The sequence below is a fragment of the Acanthochromis polyacanthus genome, chromosome 23, assembly GCF_021347895.1.
Source record: "Acanthochromis polyacanthus isolate Apoly-LR-REF ecotype Palm Island chromosome 23, KAUST_Apoly_ChrSc, whole genome shotgun sequence".
Classification (NCBI taxonomy): domain Eukaryota; kingdom Metazoa; phylum Chordata; class Actinopteri; family Pomacentridae; genus Acanthochromis; species Acanthochromis polyacanthus.
In genome coordinates this window covers 15,449,205-15,470,303 of record NC_067135.1, presented here as the reverse complement: position 1 = coordinate 15,470,303, position 21,099 = coordinate 15,449,205, and the positions used below count along the sequence as shown (strand labels likewise).

The window sequence follows — 21,099 nt, the reverse complement described above, 5'->3', positions numbered from 1 at the left end:
CAGTCTCCATGGTTGCTGCACTTCTGAACTCTCAAAAATGCATTTAACTTTGAAATGAAGTGCAATATCAGAATCAACTGGGCCTGCTCAGCATTTTTATACGTTCCACTGAGAGTTACTTAATGATAGTGCAAAGCTTTTGCATTCAATGTATCTATCGTCTCATTGGTTAAGGGTTTGCTTCAGTTCGTCACCTGCCAATGTATGTTTTATACAAGCAAAGAGATGAAACCCTCCATCTGTAGCAAATTTAAATAGAATAATATTGTAATTTTAACAAAACAGAACCTTTGTGATCTCTCATTACTCTGAGTAATATGAATAAGTAATAATATGAATATCATTATCATATATTAATAACAATCTTTGCCACTGCTTGCAAAAACACTTTTATTTCTTTAAAAAAAGAGTAAAATCACAACTATTTTGGTCAGTTTACAAAGTTGAAATGTTTCGCATAAAACCTTTTATTGTGTGCAATTGTAAAAAAAAAAAAAAAAGACAAACTAGCATGAAAACAAAGATAACATGCAATCCGCCCTCTCTCACAGAAACTACCAACAAACTGTACAAAACAAAACAAATGCCTCTCCTCTGTTATGCAGATCATTAAATGATTGAATATCTCTCAAGCGAGTGACTGTAAATGTATCAGAGCACACAGTGAGTGAAATATAAATAGAATCATTGAAAGCATACTGTATGTTTGTGCAGCGATGACAGTGTAGCTTTGTACAAATTTTACAATATCGATGCTGTTATTTCTATGCTATTATTTTACACACTTGATATTGTGGGTATATACAGTGCAGTGGTGCTGAGTTACATCTGTGAACGTTTGATGCACCGTTTGTGCTTCCACGGTTACCTGAAGTGTAAAAACTGATCGCATTATAAAGTTGAGGTGATGAAAAAGTCCCCATTTGCAGAGTTCTGTTTTCAGATCCTGCTCAGACGTAAGCATTTCGTCCATAAGTACTGGCAGCCACGCTTCTGGTGGGTGCAGCTCCAGAATATACGGTTCCTCTGCTTTGATAAGGCATAGGGCTGCAAAACAAACAAACATGTCGGTTAATGAAGATGAATAAATCACAGTTTTTCTTTAAATCAACAGCCTTGAAGACATTTAACCCCCATGTTGTCCTGCAGGTCAAATTAACCTGTTTTAAAGTTTGAAAATGTGGAAAAATACATATTTTCACAGTGAAACTTTTGATGTCGACATTGTCAACATTTTTGGGAATTTTTTAAAATGCTTTTGGTGGATAAAAAAAATGTTAAAAAAATGTTTCTGAAGAACATTCACTAAAAAAATCAACCAAAATCCAACGAAATTCGCTGGATTTTGGTTGATTTTTTTGTGAATGTTCTTAAAGAAGATATCAGAAGTTTTACGAATATCACTTTAGATATTTTTTAGGATTTTTAAAAAGATTTTTACTCATTTTCTTTAAAAATATATGCAAGAATTTCCATGACAAATTAGGGGTGATTTTTTAAAAATAAAACTTAAGCGAAATTTTTAAGGAATTATTGGAATTTTATTCCTGAAGGTTTTGCAAATTTTCTGAAAGTTGCAGAATGTTTTTGCTAAATTTTTGGATTTGTTTCAGACCAGGAAGCAATATTTTTTGTGCACGTAAATGAAGACGACAGGAGGCTTTTTGAGCCTTTTGCAAACCATTTGTCTCTATATTTGCAGCAGTGTTCCTATATATCCCACCACTAGGGGACACCAAAGCCTAAACTCTTCCAACTCTTGTTTTACTCGGTGGCTTTGGCTACTGTTAGGCTTAGCCAGGCTTTTAACAGTCAACACTATTTTCTTTTTCACCCCTGTCCATAGACTGATTTAGAGGAAGATAATGAATCAGTTACATTCTCTTTTGAGATATATCACCCCTCAACGTAACAGTTTAGTAGTTTATTAGGTTACAATCTCATTAATCCTGGAAATTTTGCACTGTAAAAACATTTCTTTAAATGTATTTATTCACTGACCCCTAACCCTAAAATTTAAGTGCTGAAGCAGATCACTACACAGGTAATTTCACACTTTAATTGCTGAAATGAATCAAAGTTAATCAACTACAAACCTGCTTATGCCTGAATCAAACTGTAAATGCAGATTAAAGGGCTGAACGACAAGTAGAAAAAACAACCACATTGTGATTTATTTGACAGATTATGCTATATGAGTTACATTTTTAGTAAGGCTGGCCATTTTTGCACTCACTTTCCATCGATAATGATGTGTTTTTTCCTTTGCAGCTTTGATCTTGCACTTGTACACATCGTTCATATTGTAATCTACGCTGTGACTACCAGACAGAAAGCTTTCACACCATTACAGTGAACTCACAATTTTTCCCTTGAGCCCAGTTTGCAGGAGCAGGTGAGACAGATTCCTCCGAAGAGGGCGAGAACAGCCGAGCACCAGCCGATGTAAAGCCCTTCTCCTATTTCATACCTGCAGCACGGAGCAGAGGTTAAATCAAACACTTTACACATCTTAAAACGAGTTAATCCCACATTACTTCTACCTCTGCTACTCACTTTATCCCAGGATAGAAGGGGTCGAAGAAGTCTTGAGTGATATTGAAGGCGTACCAGGACACTGACACCATAGTGCATAGACCTTTGGACAGAAAAAGAAGCATTTTCTTTTTTATTATTATTATTGAGAAATCAGGGCCAGCCAGAGTGTTAAACACGGGTCCAAAGTCTTCAAAGGAAACCGGGAGTAAATTTAAAAAGGAGTGATTTGAAAGTGCAATAAAGCATAATCATGACTTATTACCCTTTCTCTATCTGCCGTTTATGGGGCAGCGTAGGAGGACAGAGGCTCTTTGCTGATTTACCGTCCTCTAAAGCACACATCCTGACATTTTAAAAATGAATTTTATTTACGTTTTCCCTACCTTGAAGTATAAAAAAGACTCCACCGGTGCCTGCAATCCTCCCTTTGAGAACGTAGTTTTCCCCTCCTGCTTTTGAACACTGCATTCCTACGAGGGTCGCCACCAGTCCGAAGGTGCCACACACCACAGATGTGATCATCAAAGCACGAGACGCCTGGATGTAACCTGGAGACAGACAGCCAGGCCATTTTTTCATGATATTACGGACTCATTTGTGGAACTCTGATGACTGCTTGAGATTTTGTCTCACTATAAGCACATAAAATGGAACAAAGGGAGCTTTTACCCTGCACTTCTCATCATTTGATCCTTTTTTGCACAACAAAGCAGCATAAACATTGGAAGATGAAGTGATATCGATGATATTTTGTAGATCCAGTATGAAAAAAAGGTGGATTTAAATGGGTTTTCTCTCGACATACCACTCAAGGCAAGCAGCGATGGGAACTCCCTGCAGTTGTGAACCCCGGTTGAATCCGTGGCACAGGACATCCACAGGTTTTCATAGATGGTGGAGGTGGTGATGACGTTGCCGTCGACGGTGGAGGTCCTCCAGTAGCGGTTTGGCAGGGCCACCCCCACCATCACCCAACCGGTGAACCCCAGAACGAAAGCCACTACTTCCACGATAGGATCCATGACCCCTCTTCAGGCCCGGCAGTCAGTTAAATGTGTATCCAGTTTTCAAATCAATGAACTTTGATGTGAAAGTCAGAACGTCTGAGAGAAAGTGTGTGTTGTCTGGTCTGCAACAGTGAGATGTGTGAAGCTCAACAGATATGTATAATGATTTATATGTCCGGCTGTTTCTCCTCCCCCTTACCCTCTCACACCTTTACACACACACACACACACACACACACACACACACACACACAATCTTCTACTTCTATCTTAGTGAGGGCATCCATAAGCGTAATGCATTTCCTAGAGCCTTACCCTAACCTTAACCATCACAACTGATTGCCTAAACTTAATCCTTACCCTAACCCTAACCAAACCTCAATTCATACCTGTTCTCTAAAAACAAGTCTTCACCCTCAAACATGGCTGTTTCAAAGTGAGGACCGGCCAAAATGTCCTCACTTTGTAAAAATGTCCTCACTTTGATAGTTAAATGCAGAAAATGGTTCTCACAATGTAGCAAGTACAAGTACACACACACACACACACAAAATCTCCCTTTTTATTTTTTGTATTTTACACCCCCGAAACTGAACAGGTGTTTATCTGCTGGCTCTCAGGGTCCAATGGTCATCTGTTGCTTTCAATGACGCCCCGCTGAGCGTGTTCTTATGCTTATTAGACACATTCACGCAATTATATCCTTTAAAAATACATTTAACCCTCGCGTTGTCCCGCGGGTCAAAGTTGACCCGTTTTAAAGTTTGAAAATTTGGGGAAAATATATATATATTTTCACAGTGAAACTTCCGATGTCCACATTTTCGACATTTTCAGGAAATCGTTGAACATTTTCTGGTGGAAAAAAAGAAATGGTAAAAATGTTTCTTAAGAACGTTCACAAAAAATCAACCAAAATCCAGCAAATGTCGCTGGATTTTAGTTGATTTTTTTGTGAATCTTCTTAAAGAAAATATTAGAAGTTTTACTGATATATATGGAATCATTTTAGATATTTTAAAGATTTTCTTTGGAAGATTTTTACTCATTTTTTGAAAATATTTACAGGAATTTTCTTGCCAAAGTTGGGGGATTTTTTTAAAAATAAAATAAAACTTTTAAGCAATTATTGGAATCCATTTGAAATTTCCAGAAATTTGGGGATTTTTTTTCTGAATTTTTGGATTTTTTTCAGACAAGGAAACAATATTTTTTGGTGCCCGTAAATAAGGACAACAGAAGGGTTAATCCCAATCAGAATGATCAGAATTATAAGCAACTGTTGCAAATTGGATGAACAATCAGCTGTAACCATCTTTTTTGTAAAACTTCCCTATAGTTTTTATGATCAACTTTTCTCATAACTGTAGATTTTTGTATCTGTCTATCCCACATTTCACACCAAAATGCCAGCTGAAACAATAAAACTAACGAATGGTTTTCTTTTGCAACTCGTTAGTTTTATTGTTTCAGCTGGAATAGCTCAAGGACACAATCACCGAGAGTTACGCCCTGCGTATTAAAAAGATACAAACGCTTCTTGGGTTGAATCTGAAGTCCCAGCAACCAGCCGGAGATAAAGGTTTAAAGTTAGCTGGTCCTTCTCGTAGTTTCTGTGTTTGTCTGTTCTCATTAATAACCCTCCTGATAGCTGGTGGGTCAGCCAGGGCACAGCGAGTTCACCTCACTGATAATATCCAGATAAATCTTAACCTGCATTTCAGACAAGGCTGTCGAGTGTGTAGAAGCGAGGAGATTTACAAACCAGCAAACTCATTTGTTTAAAGGTCAAGAGTGAAGCTCCAAAAATAGCCCCGGCTCAACAATGAGCCCGAGTCGAGCTGTTTTCTCGTCAGTGTTTGCCATGGAGAGTTAGCTTTCTTGAAATCAACCCAGAGCAGAGATTGTAAAATGTAATGAAAATCTATATTTAGCATGTTGAGAGGTGACACAGTTACTCAGTACAGCTGTGTGATGTCTTAGAGGCGAGAAAGTCATAAAATATTACCTGGTGTCTACAGTTTAGACTTTTTAAAACCAACGTCAGGCTTGAAATGCTGCATGCTATCTTCGCAAACCGAGATACTTTATTGTAACTGTTCTTGTTCTGTTCGTTTAAAACCTCATCGTCCAGCTTATAAATGAACCCTTAGCTTGCTGCTATAAATTCTACAATACTTCACGCATGTCAGCACACAAGATCTACACAACAACCATGAATTCAAGGCTGACACAAAATGATGATCACCAACTTATTATCTGAGCAGAAGTGAAAAATGCTCACCGTCTCCCTTTCTGTTCTGGAAAAGTGTTTTTGCAGAACATCGTAATAACAGTCAAGCTGATCTTTGACCTTCTGCATTTTAAATCACTTCCTCACTTCATTCTAGCAGACATTTCTATGAAATGTTGTCTTAAATGACGAATAAATTCATGATTTATGGACAATTTATGGTTTGTGAAGTCCCAGGAGACACGGTTCTAGAACAAAATGAGATCCTGAAAGTGATCACTGTCCACCTAAAACTGATCATTGTTCAGTTTATAACAGGATCAAACAGACAAGAAATGTAGATACACATAACTTCTATCTCTGCGAAAGTTTGACGCAATATTCGCATTTCCATTTGACCCAGTATTTCTACAAGCGTGCAAAAATATAGTATCATTTTGCAGGAATGTTCTTGTCATTCCCTACTTTTAAACTATTAGTTACCAATCAGACACACAAACAATAAATTTAAGATAATTTCTAGACCAAGACAAGTTATTTTGATCATAAATTAAAGCATCATATTGCTCATTGTTCTTTTGTCATTTTGTGTCTCATTTTTGCAATATTTTGTCTTGTTTTTTGTCAGACTTTTGATGTTTGTCTCTTGTTTTTGTCATTTGTGGGTTCCTTTTTGTCTCACTTGTGTTGTTTTTCTATTTTTTGTCTTTATGCTTCTTGCTTTTGTCATTTTTCGTCTTGTTTGCGTCCTTTGTGTAATTTTTTTGTCTCGTTCTTGTCGTTTGTCCATTTTTCGTCGCTTTGTAACGTTTTTGTCTAATTTTTTTGTGTCTTTCCTTTTGCTTCGTATCATTTATCTCATTTTTTATCACTGTTTGTCGAATAAATTCTCTCAACATGTTGCTGAGATGTTACGTTTGACCAGAGCTACCACAGCACAGAGGCAGAAAGTACTTTGAGCTGCAACTTTCTTTTTATTATCTGCTAAGTTACACAAAGCCAGAAATTCAAATATCACCGGCCAGCCTCCTATATTGCACCTACACCTGAGGTGCTCTGAAAAATACATTGTTCCCGACTATAAAACTCTCCTTTTACGACTGTTCTGTTTGCAAAGCCCATGTTTACAGCTCACTTGGCAGCGGCACCAGTTTGCTAATGGGTTTGTCCTATTTGATGAAATGAGCACAGTCACTTCGAGTGAAAACTAAATGTATGTGTTACCTGCAAGGAAGCCTTTCACCCTTTTTGTGTGCTCAAGCAATAAGTCATTAAAAGAAAGTGGGATGAGCCTGCAATGAGTAGACACAACACAGAAGACAGCAAGGAGATAAATGTTGAAAAAGACGACAAAGAAATCCAAAAGAATGTTTGAAACCTTTCACAACATTTTAACAATTCTTGTGTAATTTAAAAGTCTATACTCAAAACAATACAGTAAAGTTTGTTTTTACTTTAGAAATGTGCTAAAACTATGTGCTTAGGAGTTTGCTGTTGGAAAACATTTTAGAGATAACCCATAATTATAATAGCGCCTCCAGACGTTTACTCAGAGTACGTATAGAAGCCATAGAGTACATGAAAATTATTTTTAAATTATTTTCTGACACTTTAACTAATGCATGAATGTATTAGTATGTGAGTAAATGGTTGTGTATTTCTGTTCATATGCCTGGCTGCATGGTGTCTTAGTGGTTAGCACTTTAGCCTTGCAGATAGTTCCCCGGTTTGCGTCTCTGCCTTTCAAATTGAGTCAAAAATGACTTTAAAAGTGACTCAGTGGAAAAGAAATGGTTCACTGAAGCTAGATTGAAGGTTTTAGACTGGTCTCCCGAAAGTCCTGACTTAAACCCATGAAGTGAATCATGTGCATTAGTGTGCTACAATGTGAGGACAAACTGTTAGCATAAGTTAGCTAATATCAACATTTTACACAACTTTGTTTTGGCTGTTTTCGATGATATTGAGGTCACTATAGCATGCAATTTTATTATCTTCTGAAGGTCCTGAAAACATATCTGTCAAGAAGCTTTTACTAATAAGCACTGAGATCCTACATAGATACTACAAATTGTTTTCCATAAAAAAATGTCATTATTTGTGTTATTGTTTGTGTTAGTGATCATATTTTAACTCAGTCAAGGAACGTGGCTGAGTCATGTGATGATCGGCGTACATTTGTCTGTGTGTTTGTTAGCAACATCACTCAAAAACGGACAGATTGGGATGAAACTTTCAGGGAAGGTCAGAAATGACACAAGGACCAAGTGATTAGATTTTGGCAGTGATGCAACTTATAGTCTGGATCCACAAATTTGTTAAAGATTTCTGTATTACTGTGAGATAGCGGCACTGTAACTAAGACAACAAGTGGACACTACATCAGCTGCTTGCTGACGATCACATGATTGCGATCCTACTACAAATACACTCTTGTGGACTTATCGGAAGTTCTCCATTGGAAATGATAAAATATTTTGAAATATTTTGACAGCTATTGGATGGTTCAATCTTAACTTTCCAATAACTTGGTTTAATTCAATGTCCAGTGCTAACTTAGCATGCTTATGTAAACATCAAGATTAGCACTGTCCTTGTTTGCACATCACATGCTCCTCAGGTGATCCCATTTCCGGCGTTGGGAAGTTGTTCTTTGTTCAGTGTGTTTATGTCCTTTACAGCCAGAATATGGAACAGCATGAATGTGACAAAGATAACTGTGTTTATTACTCAAGAGAACTTAAACAAGCCTTTAATAGCTAATAGTTGATTTACCTAACTTGCTATCAGCGTTATTGCTAATAACTGTGTTGAGTAATCTGGGTCACGCTGCAGGGACAGCAATGATAACATGCTAACACCATGATACAAAATAATTGTGGTGCTACGTCTCTGGCTTTGCTAATGTAAAAAGAAGTGACATAAAATCAGTAGTTTTTGGATGAGTAAAGTTATTTAATGCTGAGTAATTAACAACAAAAATGGCAAAACTGGAAGGAAAGGCAGGCCCTATGGGTATTGTTAAATCAGTAAAACAAATAAAATCAAAAAAGGGCTAACATGATTAAAAAAATAGAAATGAAAACAACTAAACTTCCTGGAACCCATTCTCCCAGAGTGGAAAAGCTACAGTAAGCCAGGTCCAGTTTACGGGCGGCCAAACAAAACTCCGAGCTGTGAACACAAGGACAACGTGGAACCACCAGCAAGCAGATAGAGAAAAATACACCACTGCTATCAGAACAGACAAAGACAAGAGAGGCACAAAAACGAGCTGCCCTCATTAAACCAGAACCGCCCTGACAGACAGATGAAGTTTAAACCAGGTGTTGTGATTGTTGCAACCTGATTGGAGCACTGGAATGATCAGTCGTCCAATCAGTCAAGAGGAACGAGGTCTGGAGCTTCAGGCCAATTGATCAGAATGACAAGAAGTATGTGAGACAAGCACAGGAACAATTACTAGGGCCTGTTCCGTGAAGCAAGTTTACCAAATAAGCCAGGTTTATTTCAGTTAGTCTGACTAATTTTCAGGTTATTTTGGATCCATAATGCAAATTTTATAAAGCTCAGTTAGGCTGGAAACTTATGCTGAGAAACTAACCTGGTTCAGGGTTTCTTTCTGTCATTTTAAGCCTGAGTTACTGTTATATAACCAAGACTTTACCACTGACTCTTTATTATTTGACTTTATTACCAAGTCTCTGTCCCAAAATTGAGTAGAAATTCAATGTCAATTAAAAACTGAAATAAATTACACAATGATAAATGATGAGATGCAGGCCATGTTTAATTATGTGGTGTCAGATGCTTTATGCTACAAGCAAAAGGTCCCAATGTACAAAAAAAAGAGCAGTACAGCTGCAAAGGTTTAGGATTACTGACCAGAAATGTATCCATAAATGCACACATATCTTGAGTAAACTTGCATCCCTTACATTTGCAACCTTGAGATTTATTCTTGTACAAGATAGTTTGATAACCTGCTGGTTTTCTGTTCTTACTGACAACTGGATGTGTTGAATCGGTGAAAAACTACACCATACTTTAGGGGGAGTTATCACTTGTTTTTGTAGTCAAGAGTAACAGATCCAGCATGTATTAAGCACCTTACTTAACTCTAGTTTATTGTTATTCCTACTAATATTGGATATGAATAATAGGAATTAGAAAACAGAAGTGGACGATGCTGCCTGCTGTGCAACTCCTAAATACATTCAATAAAAAGTACATCTAATTTTATGATCTTGCACTGCCTCTGCGAATGAGTTAGTGATGAATCAACCTCATTGATGAATCATACATCAGTGAAATTTGATGTAACTTGCATTCAACTTTTGCAGACTTTCAGAGCTGTTCACATGACGTTTCCTGCTGCGAACTTATTTGATTATTACATCACATCAACGCATGCTAATGCTATTAGCTCAACCTGCCTAAGTACAGCCTCACAAAACCACTAGCATGACTGTGGAAAGTTCTGGTAAGGGGACAGTAATCCATGATACAGTGGTTGCAGACACTTTAAAGTTGTGATTTCTAATTTTGAAACTGTTTTTTTTTGTATATTTGGGTTTTAAAATGCATGGAAGTCTAATCCAGAAACCTTATAAAGCGAATGAAAATTAAATCAGGGCACTAAAGAGAAGCTATCAAAGCCAGAGATAAATAATAAACATGAAGAGGACATAAAATTGTGCCAAAAATTCAAATTTACTGCTGTTCCATAACACTTCCTACAAGGACAGAATAACCCTAAATTACTGTGTTGCTGTACATACAGGATGTAACTCACCCAATACACTATGTTCCTGCCCTGTTCTATTTCTTCATGCTGATTACACATTAATATCTCTCAGCCCTGCGTTCAACACTCTGAAACCTCCCTGAACATTGGCCTGTCGCTCAGGCTCACTGAAGCTGATCTGAATTACAGCTGCTTTGATGAATCATTGATGTTAAACGGGTTTAAACTATGAGTAGGAAGGCTAGATATTAAGTTTCCTTTCTGCGCCTCTGCGTGGATAATAAAGTTTTTTCAGGTTTTCGCCCGGACATCATTCTTTGTTTGCCAACCTGATCACCTCTTTCACACCAAAGAAAATGATTGTTTTCACTGATCTGTACTTGGGGAGTTTCGGTGCTGTCAGGAGGGTTAATAAGTAACATCCCACGAGGCTGATAACACCACACAACGGCGATAGCCTCAATAAGCCTTCCTGTCGTAAAACGATGCCGGTGACTTGAATCTCCCTGGGGATCAAGATATGAGGATGAACAGTGAGTGAACTAGGCTAGGAACGTTTTTCTGCAAACTCGATCCCAGTGTTCGAAACAGTTTCATCAGAATCCAAACTCTCATACAGCATACAACAACACCTCTGTAAAATTTAATAGTCAATAAATGACAGTAATGCTGGACTTTGCTTTATCAATAACATATATCAGTGAAATGATTGATTAATCGATCGGCTGCAGGATTAGATCAATGGAAAATCACAGTTTCCTGGTCTTTCAGCAATAACAGTCAAAAACAAGCATCTCTTTTTATGCAGATGAAACTGTGTTTTACAGATATGAGAGAATTACTGTAGGTGCATCATTAACTAACTTGAAAGTTCAACTTTTATCGCTGTAGGTATTGACAAAGTGTGCTTTTTGTACTGACAGTAAGTGAATCATGAATTAACAGGAAATCACAGGACAAAGCACGTGTAATCAGTGGATTTATTTCTTAAAGTGTATAAACAGCAAGAAATTGAGAAAGATTGTTCTTGTGAAATGACAGAAACTGCTGGCAGAGTAGAGACTCTAGTTCAATATCAATTAAATAACTAAAAACAAATTATATCAAAAAAATCAAAAATAAAATTAACTATGTGGAAAATAATCATTTCTAAAGTTAAGCTTTATATAATGAAAAATTTAGCAGGTCTACTTGTTTGTTTGTTTTTTTTTTAACACCGTAATCATTATTTACTGCAGCTTTTTCACCGACTAAATCTTCATTTCATAATGGCTGTTTTGTTTCCTAAAAAAGCTGAAATGTATCTGTCAACTAAAACTATTTTTTAAAAAGTCGCCAGAATAAATAATAAAACTGAGCTTTAATGATTTGTTTCACTGTGAAATGAAGCACATTTCAACAACTAAGTGTAAAAATGATTTTTAAATTTCATTGTGTAACATTTTGTCTGTCATGTATTTTATGTTTAATATATATTTTTAATATAATTAACATCTGAGGTGTCCATAACAGTTTGTTGCGTAACGTTTTTCTGCAATAAAGGAAGAAAAGCCACATTTTTTCTGCTGCATTCATCTGTCTATAGCATAGAGGATCACAGAATTGATACACACTTGTGTGTCGTCAACAGCTTTACAACTACTTCCCAAGATGACAAGTCTTCTCACATTTCAAAATCATTTTATTTAATCAGAATGAAACACAACTCCTTAAACATAGTCTGTGTAAATGTTTTTTACATGAGGAAAACGTATTAATTTCTCATAAGTGCATTGCATCCCTTTAATTCTCAACAACTTCAAATAAACTGCAGTCAAAACAAATGCAAACATCTGCTCACTGCCTCCTAAGCAACAGCTGGACTTACAGTCTTGTACAGATGTGAGTCATTGCTACATCCCCTGGAAAAAAACAAAACAAAAAAACAACTCTGTTCCCGCTTTGGCATTACAACCTACACTTCATACTTCACCAGCAACACTTTCTTTAACAATTCAAGCACAATGAAAGAATCCACACCTGCACCTTTAGAAAGTTATTTTACAAAATGTCAAATTAAGTACAAATAGGTGGACGTGTACGCTAAGAAATGACATTAACTTGAATGGCATCATGTCTATTTCAGGTTGTTTATACAAGTAATGAGGAAGTGTCATGTTTTATATATAGTGAATGAATTGACAGCAACCCTGTTAAAGTATGAAAACAAGTCATTTACTGGCAATATTCAAATATTTTAACGTGATGCAAAACGTATTTAGCCTCAAATCAATATTATACATCCTTGAAGCTTTCACCCCTGAAGCTTTATTAGTTTGTCTTTATGCAGGTCAGTGTATGAGTCCAGCAAAGTGAAAACACACTGTTTCATGTCCACATTAGGATTTGGCAGCTCCCTTTGACACCGCCAAGCCAATGAGGCCCGCTAACCCGGCCACGCCGAGACCGATCCCCCCGACAATCGCCATGCCAACCAAGCCATCTAGATAGAGGTGAGGGTGGAGATTTAGACTCAAGTCACATAAACGAACTTTATCCTCACATTTGAGCCGTTTTGTAAAGCACCTCCAGTTTAGAAAGGTGCTAATTTATCCGGTGAGTGGGTTGTTGTCTCTTACCTTTCTTTAGAGCCTTGTCAATGAGTTTCTCCAGCTCCAGAGCCTGCTTGTTCCCCGGCTCGTTCCTGAGCAGAGTCCGGATGTACTTCAGAGCTTTCTCATATTCCTGAATAGAGAACAGGAAATAGTTTGGTTTTTTTGGTTTAACTGAGATTGTGAGATTTCAGTTTGTTTTTTTGTTTTATTATTTATAAGTGTTAATATAGCATATTGATTGTAGTTGTAGTCCCATTGTGCACATAGTGGGAGAGAAGGAAAAAGGACGATCTTGACCTGCAGACCATAAAGGCCAATTAGTTATCTTGTAAGGATTGGTAGGGAAAAGGCAGAGACAGGCACATTATTGTACAAGAAAGCAGCCGCACCTTCCTGATACAGATGAGTAGTTCACATAAATGGGGATTTTCCTAGCAACATCTACTGGGATGCATCAGCAAAACTTTTAAACTGGACCAGTCACATAGCCCTGTGTGTAAATGTTGGCCAATCAGTAACGATGAATCTATCCAGGAGGAGCGTGAAGCAAGAGCTTTAAAAGAATGTGTCTGGAAGGAAATCTTTGCTCTGCATCCAGGCTCATGTTGCTTGTTCTCTGCTATCTGAATGAATAAAAACTACGTCACACACACGACTGTCACAGCTTCAAAAATGTCACTCACTTTGAGTCTGTAGTTGGCCACTGCAAGGTAGAACAAAAAGTCTCGGGAGTCTTCCTTTGATGCCTTCTGAACGAGCTCTACAAGACAAAAAAAATGTATTTAAATAATGAAAGCTGGTAAAATAAAAGCCAACCTGTTGCAGCAATCTGCACTATGCAAAAAGTCAAGCTGCAATGTCCCCCGTCTAATTTCATCAGGATCACTATGTCTCAATCTCAAAGACAGTGTTTATAAAATTTCATTAAGAAACACTGATACACTCTTTCAAATAATGCTATCATAGTTTTTTTTTTATTACAGATACTATATATCCTTCTATAATAATATTCTATCTTATTGTAACAGTAATTTAGACAAAGTTTACTTTTCAGATGTAAAATGTTCCACTATATATCACAATTTCTCAGGTATTAATTTTAGATAGTTCCTTTTAAAAAATGCTTGATCACACATCATTTGGGCTCTTATTACACAACAGTAATTCAGTTTTCTGACTGATTTAAACACATTACTACAACAACACAACATATACTGAACAAAAATATGAACACATTATGTGACATTTTACTAAATTGTATCCATTCATTCCTAAGAGAGGGAAATTCTTGTTGTTTTGACACAATGCATCTCTACAACAGAACAGTATACATTTTACTGGAAATGATAATGGGCAGCTGGAGAGTGAAGTCACAGAACAGAAACCTCAAGTCACTAACAGCACCACTTGCATCGTTGAGTGCATCGATTAGTGTAGAGGAAATGAGGTTGTCAGTGCTGGCTTGTGGAATTTTTCCCCAGTCTTCATGAAAGATTTGGCAAAGTCGGTGGATGCTCTCAGGAACAGGAACATGATCGTGTTGCTAAATATCTCCAACCAGAGATGTCTGAAATGATTTGTCCAACAACAAATGGTGAAGTTGTGGACATTAAAGTGCCTAGCTGCTGTTTTAGTTGGCCTTTTACACTCACTGGTCAAAGGGATGTCTGTGTACTGGTTACACTATCTGATCATTGTTCTTGAAATAACCATCTGACCAGGATGTGGAGTAACTCAGTGGTTGAGAAATAACTCAAAAGGTTGCTGCTGTATATTTGACTCATTTCTAACCACAGCTATGAAAGTATGATTCTTAACTCTACCTCAAGTCAGACAGGAAGACCATTTACTTGCTGTGTTTAAATTTCTGTTGTATTCTGCAATAACCTACCCTCCAAGAGTACGATTCCCTTCTTGATGTCCTCTGAGTATTTGCTCCTTATCAAACACCAGGCATATTCAAACTTGGTTTCCTTGGAGACGGCTCCCTTCACCAGCTCATTGTTGTACTTCTTCTCAAATTTCTGTAATAACAAAGTAAACAGTACGGTAACATTGTAGTGAAAAAGGAACTCCATGCTTTGCTGACATGACATTTACTCCAGGCGTTGTGTGTATTTTAGCAATGTAGCAATGTGCTGTGTAACGTGTCTGTTATATTCAGAAGTAACTGCAGTTAAACTTGAACTGCTATGACAGCAAGTTCTCAAAAGTAAGCTCACACATCACTCCCACACTGATGCTAGCATTAGCCATATATTATCCAACTAATGGACATTACGGCGACACAGTAACCACACACAAATACGTTCATTAGCATTTGCTAGCTACGTGACGCGTCAAAGTACGAGTCGACACGTCGTATTTCACCGAGCTGTCAGCATTTACATGCTGAAGTAATGCTACGAGCACCTCAGTGAGTGTTGTTCGGCTACAAATATGTAGGTTTTATGAAAAGAAAGAGGTTTAATAAAGCGAAAACTTACTATTAGGTCTTCAGGAGCCACCACATCACTCAGTACAGCCTCCATGTTTCCGGAAACTGACTTCAGACCCGCCCACACTATCATGTGACATACCAGTGTTTACGTCATCCTGAGATTTCTCTAGTAAAGTTCCTGCTGCATAATAATAATAATAATAACAATAATAATAATAATAATAATAATGATGATGATGATAATAATAATAATAATAATAATAATAATAATAATAATAATAAAGGCATTCAAGATGTTAAAAAAGTTTTATTGTTTATTCATGGGATGATTAAGGGACAACACATTTGCTATAAGACCTTAGTTTAAAGTGATGTAAGTTGTACAAAGTTTTAGTTTCCCCCCACACACATTTTTTGTTTGCTTTGTTTCTATAAAACAACAAAACTGTTCATGGTAATGAGACTTCATCAGTTCTTCCCAAGGTGTGCTGGAGTAAAGGCTAAAGGCAACAGTTCACTGAGGCTGGTTTCTTTGTAAGATCCATCCGGCTTGGCCAAGTATACAATCCAGTCTGATCCAAACTGTTCAGAGAAAGAGAGAGATGCACAATACATGCAAAAGACAGACTTCCATCAGTGAGTTCAGCTTTAAACTTATATAATTTGTCTTCATTTTGCATTTATTCTGGTCCACTTATACTTTTTTTAAATGTATTTTTCTTCCTGGTGTCAAGGTCTGACACTGAAGCATAACCCCTGTAACCCTCTCCAAACATCTTCACCAAGTTAATTTTTAGTTTACTGTTGTTGACCAGAAAGTTGTCATAGTAGTAGTAAATGTGCAACTTCAGGCCTGTTTACAAACCTGACTGATTTGTTGCTGTTGCTAAATCAACAAAATTAGTTGTATGTCTTTTTCTGCAATAAAAATGGAACACAAAAACCCTGTCACATTCTCCATAAATTAATTTTTTGATTATTTTGTTGACCTCAAAGTGGTCAAATTTGGATGAAAATGGTGAGCTTCAAATAGCATATGCTTGGTTACCTTATCATAAAGGTCTTCAGTTATATTTAATCCAAGTACATGTGCTTAAAAACAAGTAATTAGGAGTTAGTTTATGATCTTAATCTTGATTTAACAATGGTATATGAGATAACACAAAGAAAACAAGTGCACCACTCCTTTCAGGGATTATTTATGAGCAATGAACACACCGAGACCCAAAGAGGAAGAATCCGCTCAGATGGGGTGCCTGAAGTTCTGGTTTAATTATGGTTTAATTATGACAGAAGGAAAGACAATAAATCGTTTTTAACTTTGGCTCAAAATGATGTTCATTCTGATTAATCCAAAGCAGCCCTTCTGTATGAGGAAGCTATGATATTTCATAATGGAAGGTGATTCGAATAAATGTTTAACGAGGTTGTAAATTACTGTAGTTTCTACTGTCAAAACCGCTACTGCTCTCTATAACAATAAGAGGATGTGTTTGACAGGAAAGATTTCCTGATCCGGCCTTATAAATTGAAAAAAAACAAAAAAATTGTATTAACTTTTCTTGTTTTCAATTCAGTTTTAGATTTAGTTTTGGGGAACAACTTCAAAATACGATTTAAAAGTTTTATTCTTGCTTCACTTCAGGAAAATTCTGATTGATTGAACATAATTAGATTGATTTTCTTTGCCCTTGTTAAATTTTTCATGTCTTTTTAAAAAGGAAATTGTTTTTTCATTTCAAGCAGAGACAGAAATAAAACGATAAGCTGGGTTGCAGACTGGCACATGTTGATCACGTGACAATGATTATCTCTGCTGGTCATAAAGCTGATTTCGTACCTCCATGAGAACCTGTCGGCACGCTCCACACGGCCCAACGAAACGGTCTTTGATATCACTGCACAGATTAAGGAGAACGCATGAGAATATGCTGCTAGATGAAACTCTGAATGTGTTATTACACTGAGTCTCACCACGTGACAGCGATGGCAGCAAACTGTCTGTGTCCTTCTGCTACAGCTCTCTGGATAGCCGTCCGCTCGGCACAAACCGTCAGTCCATAGGAGGCGTTCTCCACATTACAGCCTGAAAATATACAAATACGACAGACTGTGGTTTCTGTCACTGTAGTAGAAGTATTCAGATCCTTTAGGAGGCATCTTTACATACTCTATGTTTTATTTTAGGAGTTGCAAACTTGTGAAGTCACTATAATTTCTATTTTGAAGTGATAAATGAATAAATCTTCTAAGAAGTATCAACCTATAATGCATCAGAATTGCTCCTGCCAACGTGTCGTTATTTACATGTGCAGATTATTATTACTGATGCACGAGTGTTTTTAATTTTACCTAGTTATGGTGAAACCTGCTTCACTCATACAATAAGATAGTAAGATAAGATTTAACTAAAGCATCACTACATTACGACCATCTGCTATCTACAAAATTTAGGACAAAAAGCAAAAGATAAAATTTATTGGGTACCATAAAAACTAAGTACAGAAAAGTTGCCCTTAAGTTTAATTTGACATACTCTGTTGTTGCTCATATATAACAGTGCATGAACCTTGTGAACGCCAAACCTGACGGTGAGTTTGAAAGGCGTGCTTGCTTTAAAAAAAAAGGTCAAAATGATTTAGCAGAGTCAAGAATCAGAACCTTTAAAAACAGGAAGAAACACTGGATTTTCATCTTTGTGAAGGTCCTCAAAACTGTGATATTATCATCGAATATCATGTATCTCATTTAGAAATTCAACCAAAACCAGTAATTTAATCTAAGCAGGTTCCATAAAAAAGCTAAAATTCTGCCTTCCTTGACATTCAGCAGTGATCAACAGTCACTGCAGCGTCCTGTCCTGACACAGACTGTGTTTACACAGAGCAGGTAGGAGACACGTGAGGAGACAAATTGAACATGGACTGTAGGTTGTAAAAAAGCTACAGGGTGTACTTTTTAAAATTTGCAATATCGGTAACATGTCAGTAAAGTGTTGCATTTGTTGACTCCAGGATATTGTTTTTTATTGATTTACTGTGTCACAATGCAGGACTTTTAATTGCAGTCAAATAAACAAAAACAGCCAACAGTAGGTAAAAATGGTAAAAACAGGAGCAGAAAATGCACAGAAACTGTTTGTGTTCAGAGTATAAAAAGCAGCATTTACTGTTTTATCTGGTTAAGGTGCAATTTCTTGGGCTACACTTGTAGTTTATACTATAGGGGTGCACTGTATTTTTAAAGTCACATTCAGCATTGGCAAAATAAGGATACCACTTCAATACTGCAAAACTGCTGTAAAATGGCATTAACCCGTAGATGCATAAGTGAGTCAAAAATGACCCGGCGAGGTTGTTTCCTTGCAATATCTTTGTAATGAAAATTTTTTATCAATTCACATTCCAGCTATTCTGCAAAAACATGTTTTTATATATAATTTTATTAATACTTTTATGTTACCTTTTAGAATTTTTTAAAGAAATTGCAATATTTGTATTACTTCCACAAGCTCTTTATCACTGATAATATCATACAAGAGGTGATGAAGTGCACAAGCTTGGAGGAAAAGAGAGGAAAAATGTCAACAAAATGCAGGTTGATATTTTTCTATTGCTGTTCTGCGTAATATTCTTCTTTTTCAGTTGTCAAAATGTTCAAAATCTGTTAGAAAGTGAAAAATAAACAGATTTCAAACATTAAATCACTCTTGTATGGACAAAAATATAAAACAAACAAATTATTATTCTTAACCAAAATAACAAAATGGCATGAAAACACATAAATTCTTATAATTTTTGACTCACTTATAGAAGAGTGTTGGGTCCAATCTAAAGCACCTCAAAACTGCACTCAAGTATAGTATTTGCAGAAATGGACTTCGATACTTCTGTCTAGTGTTTTTGTTGCAGTGTTGAAAGTCACCTGTTGGTTATTACCTGTGATTATAGCGCCATCTGCTGTTAAAATGGCAGCACCGACGGGGAAGCGGCTGTACGGACAGTAAGCCATGTCTCGGGCCTGCAGGCACTTTGAAACGAGTTCCTTCACTTTATCTAGGCATGACAGAAAAAATCATTGAAATTAAGCTAATTTGCTTCCACACTGAGCTGAATCGCACATAAATCGTGGTTACACAGGTTTGTAATGATTTCAGAGATTGAGGTGGACTTGCCTGTCATTGCAGATGAAGAGTTTGGTTTTCCCACTGTTTTTTGGTGGAAACTTATGGATTATCATGTAGCAAACAGACAATTCTTTCAAAGTGATTTGGATTCAGGCTGCCAGGTTTGCTGACCTGTCAAACAAGAGCGAGACGAGCTGGAGTCATGACAGCTCCATCCACTGTTTACCTTCACCTTATTGGCTGCCAGGACGCAGCGTCACCGACCAGTTTGGGGACGGTCCTGCCCAGAGGGAGCCCGACTTTTGTCAGCTTTTCTCGCGAGAAAATGGAGTGGGAACCCCTCCAGAGTTAAATTAAATAGGAATGAACAAAAATCATCCTCCAAGCCATCATTTAATTGGAGGCATGGGGTCAGGATGCATTACAAAATATTTAAAACAGGGGGTCACTGAGTATCAAACACATGATTTCCTACATTCTGGTGAATTTTTAGGCACCGAAAAACTGTGCAAAGGTGTATTTACATTTCAAAAGTTTGGGGTCACTCAGGCAATTTTATGTTTTTCAGGAAATCTCACACTTTCATTCACGTGGCTTTCTAATCATCAATTAGCCTTTCAACACCATTAGCTAACACAATGTAGCATTAGAACACAGGAGTGATGGTTGCTGCAAATGTTCCTCTGTACCCCTATGGAGATATTCCATTAAAAATCAGCTGTTTAAAGCTAGAATAGTCATTTACCACATAAACAATGTCTAGGAAATGTTTCTGATCAATTTAATGCTATCTTTATTGAAGAAAAAATACTTTTCATTTAAAAATAAGGACATTTCTACAGGGCCCCAAACTTTTGAACGGTAGTGTAGGTTCTTAACACAACTGAGCCCAACTGTCTCTAGATTAAAACCTGATAATTGCACTATTTTCAAGCTATGCCTGACTAAAATTCCCACTCTCCTTCTGTGTTTAAGTCATCTTCCATATTAATGCCACAGTGAATGCAGGTAAGATGGACCTGTGCAAAGTGCTTTGGAATTATTGTTTTCCACGATGATCCTTGAAAATACTTGTTTTCATCCATTTCATTTGTTAGCAATTGTGATGATGGGCACTTTAAAAAGTTCAGAATAAGACACACAAGTGCTGGTGAGGAGCTAATTACTAATAACATAATACCAATAATCTGAACAAAACACTGAACATTCTTACATTTAGTCTCATGATAACATATTTTACAGGAGGAACTTCAGGTGTTTCCATTGCTACCTCGTCACCTGTTGCCATATTTTGTTCGTGGTTTTAATGATGAGTTCATCCACTGCTGCAAACATCCTGCAGAGAAGAAGATGAGAAAAAGGCCCTGTCTGTGACTTTGGTGCACATATATAATTGCAATTTTCAAAATAATAG

At 36.9% G+C, this 21,099-nt stretch overlaps 3 protein-coding genes across 3 annotated transcripts; all 3 read right to left on the bottom strand.

Moving 5' to 3' along the window:
* Window positions 1–373: 373 nt before the first annotated feature.
* On the bottom strand, window positions 374–12,038 carry cldn15a (claudin 15a). The gene is made up of 5 exons (XM_022204413.2): window positions 3,344–12,038; window positions 2,922–3,086; window positions 2,557–2,638; window positions 2,363–2,470; window positions 374–1,047 (listed from the first exon to the last, which is right to left on the bottom strand). The coding sequence occupies exons 1-5, from the start codon at window positions 3,558–3,560 to the stop codon at window positions 951–953; spliced, it is 669 nt and encodes a 222-aa protein (XP_022060105.1). The 5' UTR covers window positions 3,561–12,038; the 3' UTR covers window positions 374–950.
* A 147-nt stretch (window positions 12,039–12,185) lies between these two features.
* Window positions 12,186–15,727, bottom strand: fis1 (fission, mitochondrial 1). Its single transcript, XM_022204404.2, has 5 exons — window positions 15,606–15,727; window positions 15,011–15,143; window positions 13,803–13,879; window positions 13,144–13,249; window positions 12,186–13,007 (listed from the first exon to the last, which is right to left on the bottom strand). The coding sequence occupies exons 1-5, from the start codon at window positions 15,687–15,689 to the stop codon at window positions 12,904–12,906; spliced, it is 504 nt and encodes a 167-aa protein (XP_022060096.1). The 5' UTR covers window positions 15,690–15,727; the 3' UTR covers window positions 12,186–12,903.
* Window positions 15,728–15,846: 119 nt separating this feature from the next.
* Window positions 15,847–19,942, bottom strand: zgc:103586. The gene is made up of 5 exons (XM_022204405.2): window positions 19,734–19,942; window positions 19,498–19,614; window positions 17,534–17,645; window positions 17,400–17,457; window positions 15,847–16,141 (listed from the first exon to the last, which is right to left on the bottom strand). The coding sequence occupies exons 1-5, from the start codon at window positions 19,738–19,740 to the stop codon at window positions 16,028–16,030; spliced, it is 408 nt and encodes a 135-aa protein (XP_022060097.1). The 5' UTR covers window positions 19,741–19,942; the 3' UTR covers window positions 15,847–16,027.
* Window positions 19,943–21,099: the final 1,157 nt, after the last annotated feature.